General features: G+C 36.5%; 1 protein-coding gene across 4 annotated transcripts in view; it reads right to left on the bottom strand.

The window, feature by feature from the left end:
• The window catches only part of RPS6KA6 (ribosomal protein S6 kinase A6), a 192356-nt gene that overhangs the window by 93945 nt on the left and 73379 nt on the right, over nucleotides 1–25032 (bottom strand). For all 4 annotated transcript variants that reach the window (XM_045805163.2, XM_087860312.1, XM_087860313.1 and 1 more), the window contains exons 4-6: nucleotides 13091–13172; nucleotides 12342–12422; nucleotides 10789–10868 (exon numbers count right to left, since the gene is read on the bottom strand). In XM_045805163.2, coding sequence (XP_045661119.1) covers nucleotides 10789–10868; nucleotides 12342–12422; nucleotides 13091–13172 — 243 coding nt within the window. The remainder of the gene's footprint in view (nucleotides 1–10788; nucleotides 10869–12341; nucleotides 12423–13090; nucleotides 13173–25032) is intronic.

Here is a 25032-nt window from a genome sequence, read left to right as displayed (position 1 = left end):
GGAGATTGATGGCTTTTCTAAGAGGGCCTCCTGAGCAGTAGATACCAGGAGTTCCACTCCCTAGGGACAAGAGGGAGAGATGATGTCTTATTCTATCTACCTCTTCCACCACCCCGCCCACCTCTCACCCACCAGCAGAGAGAAACACAGTGCCTCTAGTGGAGGCTGAAGTCCCCTACAATAAACCCCTCCCCACTGACCTGTCAGGAGCATCTTTAGGAGGGTAAGTCAGCTTGTGTAAAGGACCAAACACTCCCTATTACAAGCAAGGATAAACTCTGTAGAGGAAGGACCAGTGGGAAAGAGCAGGCAAAACACAACAGTAGAGTGTATACAGCATATACCAGAATAACTTCCTGAAGATATTCTTGTTGTTGTTTATATTATTACTGCTGTCATTGCTGTTTTTCTTTTTCTTTTCTTTTTCTTTTTTTTCCTTCTCTCTCTTTCCTCCTGTATTTTGTGGACAAAATGACTAGGAGGAGAAATTCACAGCAAAAGAACCAGAGGTAGTACTCTCTGCCACAGATTTAATCAATATGAATATAAGATGTCAGAAATAGAAAGCAAAACAATGATTATAAAGATACTAGCTGAGCTTTAAAAAAGCATAAAAGACACTAGAGAATACCTTACCGCAGAAATAAAAGAACAAAAATCTAATCAGGCTGAAATTAAAATGCCATTACTGAGATGCAGTCAAAAATGGAGGCTCTAATTGCTAGGTCAAATGAGGCAGAAGAGAGAGTCAGTGATACAGAAGGCAAAATGAAGAAGTAAGGAAGCTGAGAGAAAGAGAGAAAAACAATGACTTGATCATGAGAGGAGACTTTGAGAAATCAGTGATTCCATAAAGCACAATAATATTGAATAACAGGGGTACCAGAAAATGAGGAAAAAGAGAGAGGGACAGAAAGTTTACTTGAACAAATTATAGCTGACCACATCCCTAATCTGGGGAAGGAAACAAGCATTCAAGTTCAGGGGGCACAGAGAATCCCCATCAAAATCAATAAAAACAAGGAAACATATAATCTCTGACATATAATAGTGAAGTTTGCAAATTTCAGAGATAAAGAGAAAATCCTGAACCCAGCTCGAGACAAGATGTCCTTAACCTACAAGGGTAGACATATAAGGGAAGCAGACATGTCCACAGAGACCTGGCAGGCCAGAAAGGACTGGCAAGATATATTCAACGTGCTACGTGAGAAAAATATGCAGGCAAGAATACTTTATCCAGCAAGGCTATCATTCAGAATGGATGGAGAGATAAGGAGCTTTCAGGACAAACAAAAACTAAATGAATTTGTGATCACTAAACCAGCATTGTAAGAAATATTAGAGGGGATCCTTTGAGTTAAGAGAGAGCCCAAAATTAGCAAAGACCAGAAAGGAACAGAGACAATCTATAGAAACAGTGACTTTACAGGTAATAAAATAGCAATAAATTCATATCTTTCAATAATTACTCTGAATATAAATGGACTAAATGTGCCAATCAAAAGACACAGTGTATCAGATGGGATAAAAAAGGAAGACTCATCAATATGCTGCCTACAAGAGACTCATTTTAGACCTAAAAACACCTCCAGATCGAAAGTGAGGGGGTGGAGAACCATTTCTCATACTGATGGACATCAAAAGAAAGCTAGGGTAGCAATCCTTATATCAGACAAATTAGATTTTAAACCAAAGACTGTATTAAGAGATGAAGAGGGATGCTATATAATAATTAAAGGTTTAATCCATGAAACTCTGACAAATATGAATATTTATGCCCTTAACATAGGAGCAGCCAATTATATAAATCAATTAATAACAAAATTAAAGAAACACATTGATAATAATACAATAATATTAGGGGACTTTAACACCCCACTCACAACAACACAGATCATCTAAGCAGAAGACCAATAAGGAAACGAGGGTTTTGAATAACACACTGGACCAGATGGACGTCATAGATATATTCAGAGCATCTTGTCCTAAAATAACAGAATACACATTCTTCGCAATTGCACATGGAACATTCTCCAGAATAGATCACATACTTGGTCACAAATCAGTACTCAACTAGTACCAAAGGTCTGGGATTATTCCCTGCATATTTTCAGACCACAATGCTTTAAAACTTGAACTCAGTCAGAGGGAAAATTTGGAAGAATCACAAAAACATGGAGGTTAAAAGCAACAACTAAACAATGAATAAATCAACAAGGAAATTAAAGAAGAATTTAAAAAATTCATGGAAGCAAATTAAAATGAAAACACAAGAGTTCAAAACCTTTGGGATGCAGCAAAGGTGGTCCTAAGAGGGAAGTATAAAGCAATACAGGCCTTTCTTAAGACACAAGAAAGGTCTCAAATATACAAGCTACTGTTACATCTAAAGGACCTGAAAAAAGCACAGCAAACAAAGCCTAAACCAAGCCAGAGAACATAAACAATAAAGATTAGAGCAGAAATCCATGAGATTTGATTGATCATTTGAGTCATCAATGAGAACAGTAGAACAGAGCAATGAAACTAGGAGCTGGTTATTTTAAAGAATTAATAAGATTGATAAACCCCTAGCAAGACTTATCAAAAAGAAATTTGGGGTTTATTTATACACATTCACATTCAACATTCATAAATCAATCAACATGATAAATCACATTAATAAAAGAAAGGACAAGAGTTATATGATCCTCTCAATTGATGCACAAATGGCATTTGGTGAAATACAGCATCCTTTCTTGATTAAAACTCTCCACAGTGTGGGGATAGAGGGAACATACCTCAATATCATAAAAGCCATCTACGAAAAGCCCACAGTAAATATCAATCTCAACAGGGAAAAACTGAGACCTTCCCCTAAGGGCAGGAACACGACAATGATGTCCACTCTCACCACTGTAGTTCAACATAGTACCAGAAGTCCTATCCTCAGCAATCAGACAACAAAAAGAAATAAAACCACCCATAGTGGCAAAGAGAAAGTCAAAATGTCACTCTTCACAGATAACATGATACTCTATATGGAACACTCAAGAGTCACCCTAAAAATTGCTAGATCTCATCCAGGGATTCAGAAAAGGGGTAGGATACAAAATCAATGCACGGAAATTAGTTGCACTTCTATACACTAACAAGACAAAAGAAAAAGAAAAGGAATTGATCCTATTTGCAACTGCACCAAACACCATAAGAAACCAGGAATAAAGCTAACCAAAGAGGTAAGGAACCCATATACTCTGAAAAATATAGAAAACTTATGAAAGAAATTGAGGAAAACACAAAGAACTATAAAAACACTCCATGCTAATGGATTGGAAGAATAAATATTTTTAAATGTCTATGCTACCCAGAGCAATCTACACATTCAATGCAATCCCTATCAAAATAACCATCGACAAACTGGGTGATAGGCATTAAAGAAGGAATGTGATGTGATAAGCCTGGGTATTATATGCAACTGATGATTTATTGAACACTACATCTGAAAATAATGATATACTATATGTTGGCTAATTGAATTTAAATAAAAAATACCATCTACATTTTTCACAGAGCTGGAACAAAAAATCCTAAAATTTGTGTGGAACCAGAAAAGACCCCGAATTGCCAGGGGATTGTTGAAAAAGAAAACCAAAGCTGGGGGCATCACAATGCCATACATCAAACTATATTACAAAGCTGTAGTCATCAAGGCAGTATGGTAGTGGAACATAAACAGACACATAGAAATTGAACAGAATAGAGAACCCAGAAATGGACCTTCAACTCTATGGTTAACTAATCTTTGACAAAGCAGGAAAAAATATCCAATAGAAAAAAGACAGTCTCTTCAACAAATGGTGTTGGGAAAATTGGACAGCCACACATAGAAGAATGAAACTGGACCATTATCTTATACCATAAACAAAACTAAACTCAAAATGGATGAAAAACCTAAATGTGATATAGGAATCCATCAAGATCCTAGAGGAGAACACAGGCAGCAATCTCTTTGACCTCTGCCACAACAACTTCTTGCTAGACACATCTCCAAAGACAAGGGAAACAAAAGCAAAAATGAATTTTGGGACTTCATCAAGATAAAAAGCTTTTGCACAGCAAAGGAAACAGTCAACAAAACTAAAAGACAACCTACAGAATGGGAGAAGATATTTGAAATATCTCATCAAATAATGGGCTAGTATCTAAGATGTAAAAGAACTTGTCAAACTCAACACCCAAAAAACAAATAATCCTGTCAAGAAATGGGCAGAAGACACGAACAGACATTTCTCCAAAGAAGACATACACATGTCCAATACACACATGAAAAAATGCTCCACATCGCATAGTTTCAGGGAAATACAAATCAAAACCACAATGAGATACCACCTCACACTGGTCAGAATGGCTAAAATTAACAAGTCAGGAAACAACTGATGTTGGCGAGGATGTGGAGAAAGAGGTACCCTCTTACACTGTTGGTGGAAATGCAGCTAGCACAGCCACTCTGCAAACCAGTATGGAGGTTCCTCAAATAATTAAAAATTGAGCTACTGTATGACCCAGCGATTGCACTACTGGGTATTTACTGAAAGGATACAAATGTGGTGATCCAAAGGAGCACCCACACCCCAGTGTTTATAGCAGCAATGTCCACAATATCCAACTATGGAAAGAGCTCAGATGTCCCTCAACAGATGAATGGATAAAGAAGATATGGTACATATATACAACAGAGTATTATTCAGCCATCAAAAAATGAAATCTTGCCATTTGGCAAGATACATGGATGGAACTAGAGAAGTATTATGATAAGCAAAATAAATCAATCAGAGAAAGAAAATTTTCATATAATTTCACTCATATGTGGAATTTATGAAACAAAACAGAGGGTAATAGTGGAAGGGAAGGAAAAATAAAATAAGATGAAATCAGAGAAGGAGACAAAGCATAAGAGCCTCTTAATTATAGGAAACAAACTGAGGGTTGCTGGAGGGCATATGGGTGGGGGGATGGGTAACTGGGTGATGGGCATTAAGGAGGGCAGGTGATATAGGTAGCACTCAGTGTTACGTACAACTGATGAATTACTGACCTCTACCTCTGAAACTAATGATATACTACATGTTAATTGAATTTAAATACAATAAAATTTAAAAAATGCAAGAACAGAAATAAAACAAAAACAAAAAAAAAGGAAATGAAGGAGATATTACAACTGTTAACACAGAAATATGGTACATTATGAGGCTGCTATGAATAATTAAAAGCCAAGAGATTGGACTACCTAGAAGAAATGGTGAATTCCTGGAATCCTATCATAATTGAAGCCTAAATGAAGAAGAAAGAGAAAATATGAACTAACCAATTAGTATAAATAAAATTGTATCTTTTATAAAAAAAAAATCTCAACAAACAAAAGCCAGACACCTTTACAGGTTAATTCTACGAAACATTTAAGAAGAGATAATACCTATCCTAGAACTATTTCAAAAAATTGAAGTGGAGGCAAAGTTTCCAAAATCATTTCATGATGTCAGCATTATCCTGGTAATAAAACCATACAAGGACACTAAAAAATCAAAAGGAAGAAAAAGAAAAACATAAATATCCCTGATAAACATAGATACAAAAATTCTCAACAAAATATTAGTAAACAAATTCAAAAATACATCAAAGTTATTGTGTATCATGATCAAGTGGGATTTATTACTGGGATATAAAAATGATTCCACTTCCACAAATCAAACAACATGATACACCACATTAACAGTATAAAAGATAAAAATTATATGCTCATGTAACTAGATACACAAAGAGCATCTGACAAAATTCAACATCCATTTGGGTAAAACTTCTCAAAAATGTTGGTGTATAGGGAACATACCTCAACATAATAAGTCCACAGCTAACATTAAGTCAACAGCAAAAAGCTTTCTAAGATCAGGAACAAGATAAGGATGTCCACTATCTCCACTTTTATTCCACATAGGTATTAGAAATCCTAGCCTGAACAATTAGACTAGAAAAAGAAATAAAAAGGCATCCAAATTGGGAAGAAGCAGTAAAACTGTCACTATTTGCAGATACCATCATTTTGTATATAGAAAACATAGAAGGCTCCATTAAAAAAAGTGTTAGAACTAATCGACAAAGTCAGTAACCTTGCAAAGTACAAAATCAACATGGAAAAATCTGTTGCATTTTTATAAACTAATAATGAACTATCAGAAAGATAAATTAAGAAAACTATCCATTTACATTATACGTAAATGTATATATGTATATATAAAACTAATAAATTGTTGAACACAACATCAAAAACTAATGATGCATTATATGTTGGCTAATTGAACATAATAATAAGAAAATTTAGAATAAAAAACGAATAAAATATCTAGACACAAACTTAACCAAAGTAGTGAAAAACCTGTACACTCAAAACTACAAAACACTGATGAAAGAAAAAAAAAAACTGAAGACACAAGTAAATGGAAAGTATTCCAAACTTATGGACTGAAAGAATTAATATTGTTAAAATGCCCATATTACCAAAAATTCAATGCAATCCCTACCAAAATCCCAGTGGTATTATTCAAAAAATTATAGAATGAACAATTCTAAAATCTGTTTGGAATCATAAATGACCCCAAATAGCCAAAGCAGTCTTGAAAAAGAAAATATAAAAATTATAGTTATCAAGCACCCTGATTTGAAACTATATTACAAAGCTATACTAATCAAAACAGTATGGTATTGGCATAGAAACAGACATGTACCTCAACAGAACAGAATAAAAAGCCCAGAAATTAATCACACATATATGGTCAACTATTTTATGACAAAGGAGATAAATACAAGGGGGGAAATAGTCTCTTTAATAAATGGAGTTGGGAAAACTGGACAGCCACATGAAAAGAATGAAACTAGACTATTATCCTATACCATACACAAAAATTAACTCAAAATGGATTAAACAGTTAAATGCAGGACCTGAAACCATAAAACTTCTGGAAGAAAACTAGGAAGTAAACTCCTTGACATTAGTCTTGATTTTTTTTAACTGACTCCAAAAGCAAAGATAACAAAAACAAAAACAAGTGGGCCCACATCAAACTAAAAAGCCTCTGCAAAGCAAAGAAAAACATCAATGAAATAAAAAGGCAATGTACTAAATGGAAAGAAAACACTTGCAAGTCACATATCTGATAAGGTATTACTATCCAAAATATATAAAGAACTCCTGCCAACTCATCACCAAAAACAATCAAACAATTCAATAAAAAAAAAGAGAGCAGAGGATCTGAATGGACATATTTTCAAAAGAGATGTCACTAATCATCAGGGAAATACAAATGAAACCCATGATGAGTTATTACCTCACACCTGTTAGAAAGGCTATCATCAAAAAGACAAGAAATAGTAAGTGTTGAGGAGGATGTGGAGAAAATGGAAAGCTTGTGAACTGTTGGTAGTAATGTAAATTGGTACAGCTAGTATGTAAAACAGTATAATAAAGGGGTCAATTTATCAAGAAGAAATGATAATCTTTTTTTAATATTTTTTATTATATTATGTCACCATACAGTACATCCCTAGTTTTTGATGTAAAGTTCCATGATTCATTAGTTGCGTATAACACCCAGTGCACCATGCAATACATGCCCTCCTTACTATCCATCACCAGCGTATCCCATTCCCCCATCCCCCTCCCCTCTGAAGCCCTCAGTTTGTTTCTCAGAGTCCATAGTCTCTCATGCTTCATTTCCCCTTCTGATTACCCCCCTTTCTTTATCCCTTTCTTCTTCTACCGATCTTCCTAGTTCTTATGTTCCATAGATGAGAGAAACCATATGATAATTGTCTTTCTCTGCTTGACTTATTTCACTTAGCATTACAATTTTGCAATGAATTCTTCTAGACAACTGAACAGGAGAAAACACTGCTCAACTCATTCTATAAAACCAGAATTGCTTTGGCATTAAAACTAGACATAAAAAATACAAGAATTCTATAGTTAAATATCTTTCATAAAAATAAATGTAAAAAATCTGAAAAAACATTTAGGAAATATCATCCGTCAATATGCAAAAAAAGATAATACACCATGTCTACATGGGGGATTCATCCATAGACAAGACTGCTTCAACATTTGACAATCAATGTAATTCACCTATTAAATGATTAAAGAAGAAAAAAACATAATATTTCAATAATTGCACTGAAAGAATATTACAAAATCTAATGTACGTACCTGATAAAAATACAACAAACTAGTAACAGAAGAGAACTTTCACAACCTGATAAAGAACATGTAAAAAGACCTATACTGAACTTTGTAATCTATGCTAAAATGATGCTTTTCCCCTATGATCAGAAATAAGGCAAGACTGTCTGCTCTTACCAATTATGTAGAACACTGAACTGGAGGGTGAACCCAGTGCAACAAACACAAATGAAAGAAGTAAATGATGTCCATAAAGGAAAAAAAAGTAAAAACTCCTTGTTTGTAGGCTATAAATAGAAAAGTCTATGGAATCCACCAAAAAAAAAAAAAAAAGCCATCAGGTGTAATAAGTAAGTTCAGTTAAATTGTGGGATGCAAGTTCAATAGGCAAAAAAAAAAATGTATTTCCATCAAACTTGAAAATTAATAAGAAAGCAATTCCATTTACAATGTCATTTTAAAAAAGGAAATAGAGATAAATCTGATAAATAATGTTCAAGACCTATACACTGAAAATGACAAGACATTGCTGAGAGAAATTAAAGGAGACTCAAAAACTGGAGAAAAAATCATATTCATGGATCGAAGACTCAGTATTGTGAAAATGTCAATTAACTGCAAATTGACCTATAGAGTCAATGCAATCCCAGTCAAAATCCCAGCAAGCTTTTTTGTAGAAAGTGGAAGGCTGATTTTAAAATTGATATGGAAATACAAAGGACCTAGAAGAGGCAAAAAAAACTTTGAAAAAGAAGAGCAAAGCTCAAGGATTTACACTAACTTACTTTAAGACATATTATAAGGGTACATATAAGGGTACAGTAATTAAGAAATCAAGTGGTGGTGTAATAAAGATAAACAAATAGACCAAACAACAAAATAGAATGTCCAGAAATAGACCTTCATATATATGGTCAATTGATTCTCAACAAAAATGCAAGGTGATTCAGTGAAGAAAGTACAGACTTTTAATCATGATGCTAGAATCATGATGGGATATGTATACGCAAAAAAAAAAAAAAAAAAAAAAGGAAGAAAGAAAAGGACTTCAACCTCAACACATACCTTTCACCATACACTAAAATAAACTCAAAATGGGATTATAAACTTAAATGTAAAACCTAAAATTATTAAATGTCTAGAAGACATAGAAAAATCTATGTGACCTGAGATTAGGCGAATATTCTTTAAATAGGACACCAAATTCATAAAAGAAAGAAATTATAAGCTGGAATTCATCAAAATTAAGAAGCTCTGCTTTTGAAAAACAGTATTAAAGAGAATGAAAAGACAAACCACAGAACAGAAGAAAATATTTGCAAACACCACATATTATAAAGGACTTACCATCCAAAATATATACTCTCAAAACTCAGAACACACACAACTTAAAGAAAAATGAGCCAAATATTTAAAAAGACAGTTTATCAAAGAAGATAAATAGATGCCAAAATAAGTGCATGAGAAGATGCTCAACATCGTTAGTCATTAGGACTATGCAATTCAAAACCACAATAAGGTGCCACTACACACTTATGTCCAAAATCAAAACAAGACCAGTGACCATATTAAGGGTTGGCAAGGATGTGGAGCAACTGAAACTCTCATACACTGCTGGTGGGAATGTAAAAATTATAATCCTACCTTAGAAAACAATTTGATAAGTGCCTTTAAAATAAGTTAAAACATACACCTACCAAATAGCCCAGTCATTATACTCCTAGGTATTTCATCATGAAAAATGAAAACATAACCATGAAAATGAAAACATATGTACATACAATCACTTGTGCATGAATGTTTGTAGCAGCTTTATAGTAATATCCAAAAACTGCGAACAACCCAAATATCCATCAATAAGTTAATGCATAAACAAATGGTAGTATATCCACACAGCGGAGTACTATTCATCAATGAAAGTGAATGAACCACTGATACATACAACACCATGGCTAAATCTCAAAATAATTATTCTGAGTTAAACAAGCCAGACAAAAAAGAATAGACACTATATGATTCCGTTTATATAAAGTCTTAGAAAATGTAAACCAAACAATGACAGAAAGCAGATTCAGTAGGGGCAGGGTGGAAGGGAGGCATTACAAAGGGGCACAAGAAAATGGTTGGGGATGACAGATAAGCTTATTATCTTGATTGTGATGACGGTTTCACAGGTATATACAAATATCAAATTTTATCGAAGTTTTCACTCTAATATGTGCAACTCATTGTATGTCAATTATACCTTCATAAAGCTGTTTTAGAATAAATTGAACACTACTCCCAGAGGCATTTTGGTAGCTTGAGTAGCCAAAATCCTAGGCTTGCCCCTATCTATTTCATCCAGTTATTTATACTGACCTTGTGCCTAAAGAAATAATGAGTAGCACACTGAGATGATCTAAATGACAAGCAGACAGAAAATGCCATTAACTGACACATCAACTAAATACTATGCAGTGAAGCAAACAGAATAATTATTTAAAATTTCTATAGAAAAAATTAATTAGCAGAACACAAATGATTTTTCTTAGTTTTGTTTCAATAAAATATAGTAAAAATTTACAGATACTCACCTCTTTGGATAATCTTGTGAAGACATCTCCTCCCCTGAGAAAATCCAGTATTAAATACAGCTTCCCTTCAGTCTGAAATGCTAATTATAAATTAGAATGTAGTAACAGAACATTAACAGAATCTTAAAGGCTTAACAACCTTAGTATAATTTTTAATTAATATATATGTTTAGAGTTTTATCATTAAACACTATAAAGGAATTAAGCATTTATTCACATGGTCCAATGTTATTGGATAACATTATCTCAAAATCGAATTTAGTGCTGAAATAGCTGTAAGTTCCTTCCTAGAACATAATCAACTTTACATGTGGTTTTACACAGAAACTTCTACTGCCATCATTGTCCTGATTTATGGAGCATCGTGTTCTACTGCAAACTGCCTGAACTCCACCTCCCTACCGACTGAGAATCTACTAATTCTTTTAAGCTCAGCAAAAATACCTCCTCCATCAAGCTTTCCTCTCTTAAGGATTTCTCTCTTTTCACATTCCATAGCTTCCTTACGCTCTTCTCCGTAAGAATTACTTGCTACTACTTTTGAGATCTCATTGTTCTTTATTTATGTCTCTCTTATGGCACTTACTCCATTTTGATTTGTACAATTAATTTGTTTACATGTCTGTGTTCCAATAGATAAGTTTTCTGAGTCAGAGATTGTTTCACCTCTAGAGCCTACTGCATTCAATAAAGTGTTTTGCACACAACTGGTATTTACTGATTAATGTAATGTTATCCTATTGATTCAAGGAAGTGGGACTTTAGATACTACTACTTTCCATTTAGGGTAACAGGGAGTGAAAGAATAATGGGTGGAAATTTTCTAAAGATTTTTTTTTATAAAAATAATTTAGTACTTATTTTAATGTATTATTTTTCAAAACTTCCTAAGAATAAAATCAATAGCTGCTACTTTTTTAAATCTTAAAAGCTCAAAGTGACATCACAGAATATATCAGTGATTTAATGATGTATATACCTTTGAATTCTCCAGGAAAGCCAAACTTCACAATCTCATGTATGCATTAAATTATCAATGGAGCCATGATTCAAACTTGGAACTGTCTGACTCCAAACTCATGTTCTTTCATTATATTTACTGCTTCTTACTGGTATCCCTCTTCCCCAAAGTATAAGAAAGAATAACTCAAATGGACTAATGTAACTACATTTTCCTCTTCAACAGAGCTAGGAAATAAATTAATATGCTCATTATGAGCATGTAAGAGAAACACATCCAAACATCAGATGCTTTGAATAAATTATCACAGTTTATAGCCTGAGATCATTAAAGGCACAGCCTAGCAGAGTAAAGAAATACCACCAGACAAGTAATCAGAAGATACTATCTTATTACCTTAGACAAATTAACCAACAGATACAGAAAATACAATTCAAAATTGGATATCGATTCTTATTCTTTTTTCAGATAAAAGATTCAGATACATAGTTGAATGTATTAAATTATTTTAAAGTATTTATTTCCTGTTATATTACTGTTGGAAAGGAAATCTTAATTCTCTAATTCCATAAATTAAAAAGAAATTACATACCATAGTGTAATTTGACAATAAATGGATGATTTACTTCCACCAGTATATCCCTTTCCATCTTTGTTCGAACTCTGTCTCGAACTAAAAATTATAGAAGGGTAGAATATATTACTGTTCTATATAAAATTTCAGTAGCGATCCCATCAATAATTCAGCAAACAAAAATATGAAAATATAACTTTATAAGTGTTTAAATTTGCAATCTATATATTCCTAGACAGTAATTACCATATTCTCAGAAAGCCAACAAATTTAGTTTAGATCTAGATGGATTAAAGTGACATAAATAGGTATTTGGCTAATATGTATTTATTATATATTGGTCTCCAATTGTTCAAATGAGTTTACCGATTAAAACTGAGCACAGTGTTATTGCTATCACAGCCTAGAAGATGGTGTATGTAAGTGTATCCAGGTGGTTGTGCTTTTTCAATATGCAAAACCAACACAGATGGAACAGGAAAAAAAAAGAATCTTAAAAGAATATAGCTTACTAAAATAAGTTCACTTTATATTAAATAAAATGTGTCACTTTTTATAGGATTAAATTTTTACCAGGGTACAGTCTCACTAAATTAGAGCATATGCCAATATCAAACCTAGAAATATCACTTACAGGCTAGAAAACCATAACACTTACTAATGTTTAAAGGAAACTGAGTCTACTCAATATATACAAGCAATACACAGCATATTTCTTAAAACAAGCTTTATCAAATTCTATTTTAATAAGCTTTGTAATTTTCTACCTTTTAAAGAAGCTTTTTTTAACACCTTCATTGCATAGAGCTGCCCAGCATCAGGACCAGTCTTCTTTCGAACAAGAAAAACCTAACAGAGGAATTTTTTTAAAAAAGTAAAATTCATATTTCAAGACATTCTTGCTATACACATTAGCACATATATATGTCCATGAATTTTCTTTAATTTTATAAAGATATACTTATCTCTATAAATTACACTCTTGGTTAATGGTTGCTCATTTTCATTCATTTAGTAAACCACACTATCATACATACTACTGTAGGAAAGAAAACTTTTAAAATAGATGACATGGTCATGACTTTAAGAAGTTTGTGATGTACGAGATAAGCAACATAATGAAAGGCAATTTGATCTAAGGGAACTACTTTTAATACCCAAGCACCTTTTTGTTACCTTACTAAAGACCAAAGAAATGTGAGGACTGTTAATTTTATACCTTCATTTCTACTTCCTTATTGGTCCATTTTAGAAGTTACCAGTAAGAAATCAGAGGCAATTATATCTGCTGCCAGGCTGAAGAAACAAGATGGCAAATTATCACAAAAAACAAATTAAACTCTTTAAGATTACTAACACTACCTTATATTTTCAAACTAAGATTATGACTCATTAAAAGCAGTTTTTAAAAAGCCTCAGTTATGAAAATAAATATGATTAAAATTTTCAGGAGTTATTTATTAGTTAAAAAAAGCAACTTTTACTAATTTGCTCACTGCTTTGAAATAAAAGATATAGAAACTAAACAACAACAACAACGAAATAATAGAACAGATCAATGAAACCAGGAGCTGCTTCCTTGAAAAAAAATTAAAATTGATAAACCTCTAGTCAGACTTATCAAAAAGAGAAGAGAAAGGACCCAAGTTAAAAAAAAATCACAAATGACAGAGGAGAAGTAACAACCAACACCACAGAAATATAAACTATAACAGAATATTATGAAAAACTATGCCAACAAATTGGAGAATCTGGAAGAAATGGATAAGTTCCTAGAGACATATAGTTACAAAAACTGAAACAAGAAGAAATAGAAAACTTGAACAGACCAATTACCAACAATGAAATTGAATCAGTAATCAAAAAACTCCCAACAACCCAAAGTCCAGGACCAGATGGCTTCACAGGCAAATTCTAATAAATAGTTAAAGAAGAGTTAATACATATGCTTCTCAAACTATTCCAAAAATCAGAAAAGGAAGGAAAACTTCAAAATTCATTTTATTAGGGCCAGCATTACCTTGATACCAAAACAGATAAAAACACCACTAAAAAGAAAACTACAGGCCAATACTGCAGATAAACAGAGATGCAAAAATTCTCACTAAATTACTAGTAAAATGAATCCACAACAGATTAAAAAAATTACGGGTGCCTGGCATGCTCAATTGTTAGAGCATGTGACCCTCGATTTCAGGGTTGTAAGTTTAAGCCCCACATTGGATGCAAAGATTACTTAAAAATGAAATCTTAAAAAAAAAAATCTCTCACCACAACCCAGTGGGATTTATTTCTGGGTTGCAAGGTTGGTTCAATATTCATAAATCAATCAACAAGATATATAACATTAATAAAAGAAAGGTTAAAAACAATATGATCATTTCAAGATATGTGTAAAAAGCATTTGACAAATTACAATATCTATTCATGATAAAAACCCCCAACAAAGTAGGATTAGAAGGAACATACCTCAAAATCAAAGGCCATACATGAAAAACCCACAGCTAATATCATCCTCAATGGGGAAAAACTGAGAACTTTCCTCTACCACCAGGAACAAGACAGGTATGTCCACTCTCATCACTGTTATTTAATTTAGTACTGGGAGTCCTGGCCACAACAATCAGACAACACAAAGAAATAAAAAGTCATCCAAATCAGCAAAAAATTCAAACTTTCACTCTTTGCAGATGACATGATACTCTAGAAAACCCAAAGGACTCCACGAAAAAGTGCTAGATAAATAAGTTCAGTAGAGTCAAAGGATACAAAATCAACATACAGAAAACCGTTGCATATCTACACACCAATAATGAAGCAGCAGAAAGAGAAATCAAGGAATCAATCCCATTTACAACTGCACCGAAAACCATAAGATACCTAGGAATAAACCTAACCAAAGAGGTAAAGATCTCTACTCTGAAAACTACGAAACACTGATGAAAGAAATTGAAGAGGACACAATGAAATGGAAAAACATTTCATGCTCAAGGATTGGAAGAACAAATATTGTTAAAATGTCTATATTACCCAGTTTTTCTTAGCCAGTCCCCCGAGTCGAGCTGGAAAGGTACCAGACCAGCCTAAACAACCATGGAACCAGCCTGAGATGCAAGAAGATGCATCTGGATCTCTACAAATGAACATCTCCAGCACTGAGTATTGAGGTACGAAGCAGGGAGCCATGAAACCGTGCACAGATATCAGAAGATAAACGGAAGGGGGAGGGAGCTGCCGCGTTCGGGCACCGGGAAGCGGTAGCCACCTGCACGGGAGAGCAGGCGGGGCTCGCGGACGGCACCCACAAAACAGCAGACTGAGACCATGAGCCGGGTGCATGCGCCACCAGGCACCTCACGGGAACACCGGAATCCCGGTGCGCTCACTGGATCCAGACTGAGACCGGGAGCTTCTAGAGCGCGCGCAGAGTGGCTGGCGGCTGGCGGCTGGCGGCGTTAGAAACACAAAGGACAGAGACGCGCCGGCTCTGGAAGTGAGGGCTGGGACGCCAGATGTGGGGCGCACATCCCGGGACGCTGCAGGGTTGAGCAGCACCAACAGTAACAGAGTTAAAGTGGCCAGAACATTAGTAGAGAACGGGCCGCAATCCCTCTGTTCTGTGACAGAGGCTGAAATTCGGCCGCTACTGCTCTGACTCTCAGAAGAGGCACAGCAAACCGCCAGGGACAGCCGCCAGAGAACAAAAGCCTGGAAATACAGGCTCACAGCGTGCCCATCGCCATCACCCCTCGCAGGGGACACGGAGACTCTACCCAAACAGGGTTGCCTGAGTATCGGCGTGGCAGTCCCCTCCCCCAGAACACAGAAGGCAGGCTGAAAAATCAAGAAGCCCACAACCCGGTCGCCGGGGTGGTGCACTCATTGAGCACCTGTCTTCAGCTTAGGGCGTGATCCCGGCTTCCGGAAAGGAGTCCTTCATCGGGCTCCTCCACTGGGAGCCTGCTTCTTCCTCTCCCACTCCCCTGCTTGTGTTCCCTCTCTCGCTGGTTGGCTGCCACATAAATAAATAAATAAAATCTTTAAAGAAGAAGCCCACATCCCTAAGATCCCTATAAAACAAGGGGCACGGCCTGGAACCCAGTCAATAATTTGGGCTCTGGACAACCCCGCACCCTCTCCTCATCAGAATGACAAGAAGGAGAAGCCTCCCCCCAGCAAAGACAGTGAGTCTGTGGCCTCTGCCACAGAAATAATGGATATGGATGTAACCAAAGTATCAGAAATGGAATTCAGAGTAACGATGGTCAAAATGATGAGCAGAATTGAAAAAACTATTAACGAAAAGGTTACTGAGAATATAGAATCCCTAAGGACAGAAATGAGAGCGAATCTGACAGAAATTAAAAATTCTATGAGCCAAATGCAGGCAAAACCAGAGGCTCTGACGGCCAGGGTCACAGAAGCAGAGGAACGGGTTAGTGAATTGGAGGATGGGTTAATAGAGGAAAAACCCAAAATAGAAGCTGCTCATAAAAAAATCCAAGCCGACGAATGTAGGTTACGGGAGATTACTGACTCAATGAAATGATCCAATGTTAGAATCATCGGCATCCCCAAGGGGGTGGAGAAAAACAGAGGTCTAGAAGAGATATTTGAACAAATTGTAGCTGAAAACTTCCCTAATCTAGCGAGGGAAACAAACATTCGTGTCCAAGAGGCAGAGAGGACCCCTCCCAAGCTCAACCATGACAAACCTACGCCACGTCACGTCATAGTGCATATTCGCAAATATTAGATCCAAGGATACAGTATTGAAAGCGGCCAGGGCAAAGAAATTTCTCACGTACCAAGGCAAAGGCATCAGAATTACGTCAGACCTGTCTACACAGACCTGGAATGAGAGAAAGGGTTGGGGGAGCATATTTAAAGCTCTTTCAGAGAAAAACATGCAGCCTAGGATCCTTTATCCAGCAAGGCTGTCATTCAGAATTGATGGAGAAATGAAGACATTTCAGAATCGCCAGTCACTAACCAATTTTGTAACCACGAAACCACCCCTACAGGAGATATTACAGGGGGTTCTATAAAAGTAAAAAGGCCCCAAGAGTGATACAGAACAGAAAGTCACAGCCAATACAAACAAAGACTTTACTGGCAACATGGCATCATTAAAATCACCTCTCTCAGTACTCAGTCTTAATGTTAATGGCTTAAATTCTCCCATAAAACACCACAGGGTTGCAGATTGGATAAAAAGAAATGACCCATCCATTTGCTGTCTAGAAGAGACTCATTTCGAACCCAAAGATGCATTCAGACTGAGAGTAAGGGGATGGAGTACCATCTTTCACGCAAATGGACCTCAAAAGAAAGCTGGGGTAGCAATTCTCATAGCAGATAAATTGGATTTTAAACTACAGACTATAGTTAGAGATGCAGAAGGGCACTATATTATTCTTAAAGGAAGTATTCAACAAGTGGATATGACAATTATAAATATATATGCCCCCAACTGGGGAGTAGCAAGATACACAAGCCAACTCTTAACCAGAATAAAGAGACATATAAATAAAAATACATTAATAGTAGGGGACCTCAACACTTCACTCTCAGAAATAGACAGAACACCCTGGCAAAAACTAAGCAAAGAATCAAAGGCTTTGAATGCCATACTCGACGAGTTGGACCTCATAGATATATATAGAACACTACACCCCAGAACCAAAGAATACACATTCTATTCTAATGCCCATGGAACATTCTCAAGAATAGACCATGTTCTGGGACACAAAACAGGTCTCAACCGATACCAAAAGATTGAAATTATCCCCTGCATATTCTCACAACACAACGCTCTGAAATTGGAACTCAATCACAAGGAAAAATTTGGAAGACACTCAAACACTTGGAGACGAAGAACCATCCTGCTCAGGAATGACTCGATAAATCAGGAAATCAAAAATCAAATTAAACAATTTATGGAGACCAATGAGAATGAAAATATAACAGTCCAAACCCTATGGGATACTGCAAAGGCAGTCCTAAGGGGAAAATACATAGCCATCCAAGCCTCACTCAAAAGAATAGAAAAATCTAAAATGCAGTTTTTATATTCTCACCTCAAGAAGCTGGAACAGCAACAGAGGGACAGGCCTAATCCACGCACAATGAAGCAGTTGACCAAAATTAGAGCTGAAATCAATCAAGCAGAAACCAGAAGTACAGTAGAACAGATCAACAGGACTAGAAGCTGGTTCTTTGAGAGAATCAATAAAATTGACAGACCACTGGCAACACGTATCCAAACGAAAAGAGAAAGGACCCAGATTATTAAAATTATGAATGAAAAAGGAGAGGTCACGACGAACACCATTGAAATTGGAAGGATTATTAGAAATTTTTATCAACAGCTATATGCCAATAAACTAAGCAATCTGGAAGAGATGGAATCCTTCCTGGAAACCTATAAACTACCAAAATTGAAACAGGAAGAAATTGATTTCTTAAACAGGCCAATTAATTATGAAGAAATTGAGTCAGTGATAAACAACCTTCCAAATAACAAAACTCCAGGCCCAGACGGTTTTCCTGGGGAATTCTTTTTTAATTTTTTTTTTAAATATTTTATTTATTTATTCGACAGAGATAGAGATAGCCAGAGAGAGAGGGAACACAAGCAGGGGGAGTGGGAGAGGAAGAAGCAGGCTCATAGCGGAAGAGCCTGATGTGGGGCTCGATCCCATAACGCCAGGATCACGCCCTGAGCCGAAGGCAGACGCTTAACCGCTGTGCCACCCAGGCGCCCCTTCCTGGGGAATTCTACCAAACATTCAAAGAAGAAATAATACCTATTCTCCTAAAGCTATTTCAAAAAATAGAAACAGAAGAAAGCTACCAAACTCATTCTAGGAGGCCAATATTACGTTGATCCCCAAACCAGGCAAAGACCCCCTCAAAAAGGAGAATTACAGACCGATTTCCCTAATGAATATGGATGCCAAAATCCTCAAAAAGATACTTGCTAATAGAATCCAACAGTACATTAAAAGGATTATCCATCACGATCAAGTGGGATTCATGCCCGGGATGCAAGCGTGGTTCAATATTCGCAAATCAATCAGCGTGATACATCATATCAACAAGAAAAGACTCAGGAACCATATGATCCTCTCAATCGATGCCGAAAAAGCATCTGACAAAATACAGCATCCTTTCCTGATTAAAACCCTTCAGAGTGTAGGAATAGAAGGTACGTTTCTCAATATCATAAAAGCTATCTATGAAAAGCCTACTGCAAATATTATTCTCAATGGGGAAAAGCTGGAAGCTTTTCCCTTAAGATCAGGAACTCGACAAAGATGCCCACTCTCGCCACTATTATTCAACATTGTACTAGAAGTCCTTGCAACAGCAATCAGACGACAAAAAGGGATCAAAGTTATTCAAATCGGCAAAGAAGAAGTCAAAATGTCTCTCTTCGCAGATGACATAATACTCTATATGGAAAACCCAAAAGAAGCCACTCCCAAACTATTAGAAGTTATAGAGCAATTCAGTAATGTGGCGGGATACAAAATCAATGCTCGGAAATCAGTTGCATTTCTATACACGAATAACGAGACCAAAGAAAGAGAAATTAGGGAATCCATACCATTTACAATAGCACCAAAAACCATACGTTACCTTGGAATTAACCAGAGATGTAAAGGACATATATTCTAGAAACTATAAATCACTCTTGAAAGACATTGAGGAAGACATAAAAAGATGGAAAGATATTCCATGCTCATGGATCGGAAGAATTAACATAGTTAAAATGTCCATGCTACCCAGAGCAATCTACACTTTCAATGCTCTCCCGATCAAAATTCCGAGGACATTTTTCAAAGAACTGGAACAAATAGTCCTTAAATTTGTATGGAAACAGAAAAGGCCCCGAATCTCCAAGGAACTGTTGAAGAGGAAAAATAAAGCTGGGGGCATCACAATGCCGGATTTCAAGCTGTACTACAAAGCTGTGATCACAAAGACAGCATGGTACTGGCACAAAAACAGACACATAGACCAATGGAACAGAATAGAGAGCCCAGAGATGGACTCTCGGCTCTTTGGGCAACTAATATTTGATAAAGCAGGAAAAAGCATCCGGTGGGAAAAAGACAGTCTCTTCAATAAATGGTGCTGGGAAAATTGGACAGCTACATGCAAAAGAATGAAACTTGACCACTCTCTCACACCATACACAAAAATAAACTGCAAATGGATGAAAGACCTCTATGTGAGACAGGAATCCCTCAAAATTCTAGAGGAGAACATAGGCAGCAACCTCTACGACATCGGCCAAAGCAACCTTTTTCATGATACATCCCCAAAGGCAAGAAAAACAAAAGATAAAATGAATTTGTGAGACTTCACCAAGATTCAAAGTTTCTGCACAGCCAAGGAAACAGTCAGAAAAACTAAGAGGCAGCCCACAGAATGAGAGAATATATTTGCAAATGACACTACAGATAAAGGACTGGTATCCAAGATCTACAAAGAACTTCTCAAACTCAATACACAAATAAACAAATCAAAAAATGGGCAGAAGATATGAACAGACACTTTTCCAATGAAGACATACAAATGGCTAACAGACACATGAAAAAATGTTCAAAATCATTAGCCATCAAGGAAATTCAAATCAAAACCACACTGAGATACCACCTTACGCCAGTTAGAATGGCAAACATAGACAAGGCAAGAAACAACAATTGTTGGAGAGGATGTGGAGAAAGGGGATCCCTCCTACATTGTTGGTGGGAATGCAAGTTGGTACAGCCACTCTGGAAAACAGTGTGGAGGTCCCTTAAAAAGTTAAAAATTGAGCTACCCTATGATCCAGCCATTGCACTACTGACGTAGTGAAGAGAAGGGCCATATGCACCCCAATGTTCATAGCAGCAATGTCCACAATAGCTAAATCGTGGAAGGAGCCGAGATGCCCTTCAACAGATGACTGGATTAAGAAGTTGTGGTCCATATATGCAATGGAATATTATTCAGCTATCAGAAAGAACGAGTTCTCAACATTTGCTACAACATGGATGGCACTGGAGGAGATAATGCTAAGTGAAATAAGTCAAGCAGAGAAAGACAACTATCATATGATTTCTCTCATCTATGGAACATAAGAACTAGGATAATCGGTAGGGGAAGAAAGGGATAAAGAAAGGGGGGGTAATCAGAAGGGGGAATGAAACATGAGACTATGGACTATGAGAAACAAACTGAGGGCCTCAGAGGGGAGGGGGGTGGGGGAATAGGATAGACTGGTGATGGGTAGTAAGGAGGGCACGTATTTCATGGTGCACTGGGTGTTATACACAACTAATGAATCATCAAGCCTTACATCGGAGACCGGGGATGTACTGTATGGTGACTGACATAATATAATAAAAAATCATTTAAAAAAATAAATAAAAAATAAAACCTCCAAAAAAAATGGGCAGAAGATATGAACAGACACTTTTCCAATGAAGACATACAAATGGCTAACAGACACATGAAAAAATGTTCAAAATTATTAGCCATCAAGGAAATTCAAATCAAAACCACACTGAGATACCACCTTACGCCAGTTAGAAAGGCAAAAATTGACAAGGCAAGAAAAAACAATTGTTGGAGAGGATGTGGAGAAAGGGGATCCCTCCTACATTGTTGGTGGGAATGCAAGTTGGTACAGCCACTCTGGAAAACAGAGTGGAGGTCCCTTAAAAAGTTAAAAATTGAGCTACGCTATGATCCAGCCATTGCACTACTGGGTGTTTACCCCAAAGATACAGACATAGTGAAGAGAAGGGCCATATGCACCCCAATGTTCATAGCAGCAATGTCCACAATAGCTAAATCATGGAAGGAGCCGAGATGCCCTTCAACAGATGACTGGATTAAGAAGTTGTGGTCCATATATGCAATGGAATATTACTCAGCTATCAGCAAGAACGAGTTCTCAACATTTGCTACAACATGGATGGCACTGGAGGAGATAATGCTAAGTGAAATAAGTCAAGCAGAGAAAGACAACTATCATATGGTTTCTCTCATCTATGGAACAAAAGAACTAGGAAGATCGGTAGGGGAAGAAAGGGATAAAGAAAGGGGGGGTAATCAGAAGGGGGAATGAAACATGAGAGACTATGGACTATGAGAAACAAACTGAGGGCCTCAGAGGGGAGGGGGTTGGGGGAATGGGATAGGCTGGTGATGGGTAGTAAGGAGGGCACATATTGCATGGTGCACTGGGTGTTATACACAACTAATGAATCATCAAGCCTTACATCGGAAACCGGGGATGTACTGTATGGTGACTAACATAATATAATAAAAAATCATTAAAAAAAATGTCTATATTACCCAAAGCAATCTATATATTTAATGCAATCTTTATCAAAATACCACCAGCATTTTTCACAAAGTTCAAACAAATAGTCCTAAAACGTGTGGAACTACAAAAGACCCTGAATAGCCAAAGCAATCTTGAAAAAGGAAAGCAAAGCTGGAGGCATCACAATTCTGGACTTTGTCAAGTTACATTACAAAGCTGTAGCAATCAAGACTGTATGGTACTGTGGGGCGCCTGGGTGGCTCAGTCCTTAAGCATCTGCCTACAGCTCAGGGCGTGATCCCAGCATTCTGGGATCGAGCCCCACATCAGGCTCCTCGCTGGGAGCCTGCTTCTTCCTCTCCCACTCCCCCTGCTTGTGTTCCCTCTCTCTCTGGCTGTCTCTCTCTCTGTCAAATAAATAAATAAAATCTTTAACAAAGAAAAAAAGACTGTATGGTACTGGGACAAAAACAGACACACAGATCAATGGAACAGAATAGAAAATCCAAAAATGAACCAACAAGTCCATGATCAAGTAATCTTCCACAAATCAGGAAGGAATATCAAATGGAAAAAAGTCTCTTCAATAAATTGTATTGGTAAAATTGAACAGTAGCATGCTAAAGAATGAAACGTACCACTTTCTTATACCATACACAAAAAAAATTCAAAATAGATTAAAGACCTAAATATGAGACAGGAAACCATCAAAATCCTAGAGGCAAACACAGGCAGTAACCTCTTTGACATCAGCCATTGCAACTTCTTACTAGATATGTCTCATGAGGCAAGAGAAACAAAAGCAAAAATAAACTGTTGAGAATTCATCAAAATAAAAACCTTCTGCATAGTGAAGGAAACAATCAACAATACTAAAAGGTCGCCTATAACATGGAGAAGATATTTGCAAGCGATAGTCTCAAAGTATATAACCAACTTATAAAAAATCAACACCCAAAAAAGAAATAATCCAGTTAAGAAATGGGCAGAAGACATGGATAAACATCTTTCCAAAGAACACATCCAGATGGCCAACAGACACAGAAAAGATGCTCAATATCACTCATCATCAGGGAAACACAAATCAATACTACAATGAGACATCCCCTCACACCAGTCAGATTGGCTAAAATTAACAACACAAGAAAACAACAGGTGTTGGCAAGGATTTGGAGAAAGGGGAACCCTCGTACACTGTTGGTGGAAACGCAAACTGGTGCAGCCACTCTGAAAAAGAGTATGGAGGTTCATCAAAAAGTTAAAAATAGAACCACCAGTTAAAAGTTAAAAATAGAATGATCCAGCAATTGCACTACTAGGTATTTACTAAAGGATACAAAAACACTGATTTGAAGTGATACATGTACCCCAATATTTACAGCAGCACTATCAACAATAGCCAAATTATGGAAAGAGCCCAAATGTCCATCAACTGATGAATGGATAAAGAAGAGGTGGTATATATACACAATGGATTATTACTCAGCCATAAAACCAAATGAAATCTGGCCATTTGCAACAACCTGGATGGAGCTAGAGAGTATTAAAGCGAAATATGACAGTCAGAAAAAGAAAAATACCATATGATTTCACCATAAGTGGAATTTAAGAAACAAAACAAATGGACGTAGAGGGAAAAAAAAGAGAGAAAAACCAAGAAACAGACTCTTAAATAACAGAGACCAAAGTGCCGATTACCAGAGGGGAGGTGGGCAGGGGAATGGGTTAAATAGGTGATCGGGATTAAGGAGGGCATTTGTTGTGCTGAGCACTGAGTGTTTGAATCAATAATTCTATACCTGAAACTGGTATCACACTGTATGTTAACTAACAGGAATTTAAATGAAAACTTAAGGTAAAAAGACCCAAAAGGAACAAAAACAGAATGACCAATTGAATTTCCACTTAAAGAGTATTTAGAACACCAAATCCCCTCTTTACCTCAGCTCCGTGGATGGCTGCCTTGTTTATTTTCACCCCAGAGAATTCAGGTTATTCTCTGGAGAGGTCTCTGAACTGCAGGATGCCAAACACAAACCCTAACCCTAACCTTAATCTTGTCCCTATACCTAACTCTATCCCTTACCAAAACTACTAAACTCAACCTCTAATCTAATTCTAAACCTAAACCTAACCTCTGGAGAGGTCTCTGAACTGTAGGACAAGAGGGACACAGCCTCATTCTAACCCTAATCCTAGCTCTAAATGTAAACCTAACCCAAACCCTAACCCTAACCCCTAATTGCTAACCACTAACACCCAACCCTAACTCTAATCCTAAACAGATCACTCTGGAGAGGTCTCTGAACTGCAGGATAATAGGCACATTCCCTCACCCTAGCCCTAACTCTAACCCTAGCCCTTACATTAGTCTTAAACTGA

The sequence above is a fragment of the Ursus americanus genome, chromosome X, assembly GCF_024610735.1.
Source record: "Ursus americanus isolate L20-20 chromosome X, mUrsAme1.1.p, whole genome shotgun sequence".
NCBI lineage: Eukaryota > Metazoa > Chordata > Mammalia > Carnivora > Ursidae > Ursus > Ursus americanus.
Note: the sequence above shows the minus strand (reverse complement) of the source record. Positions and strands in the feature narration are given on the sequence as shown.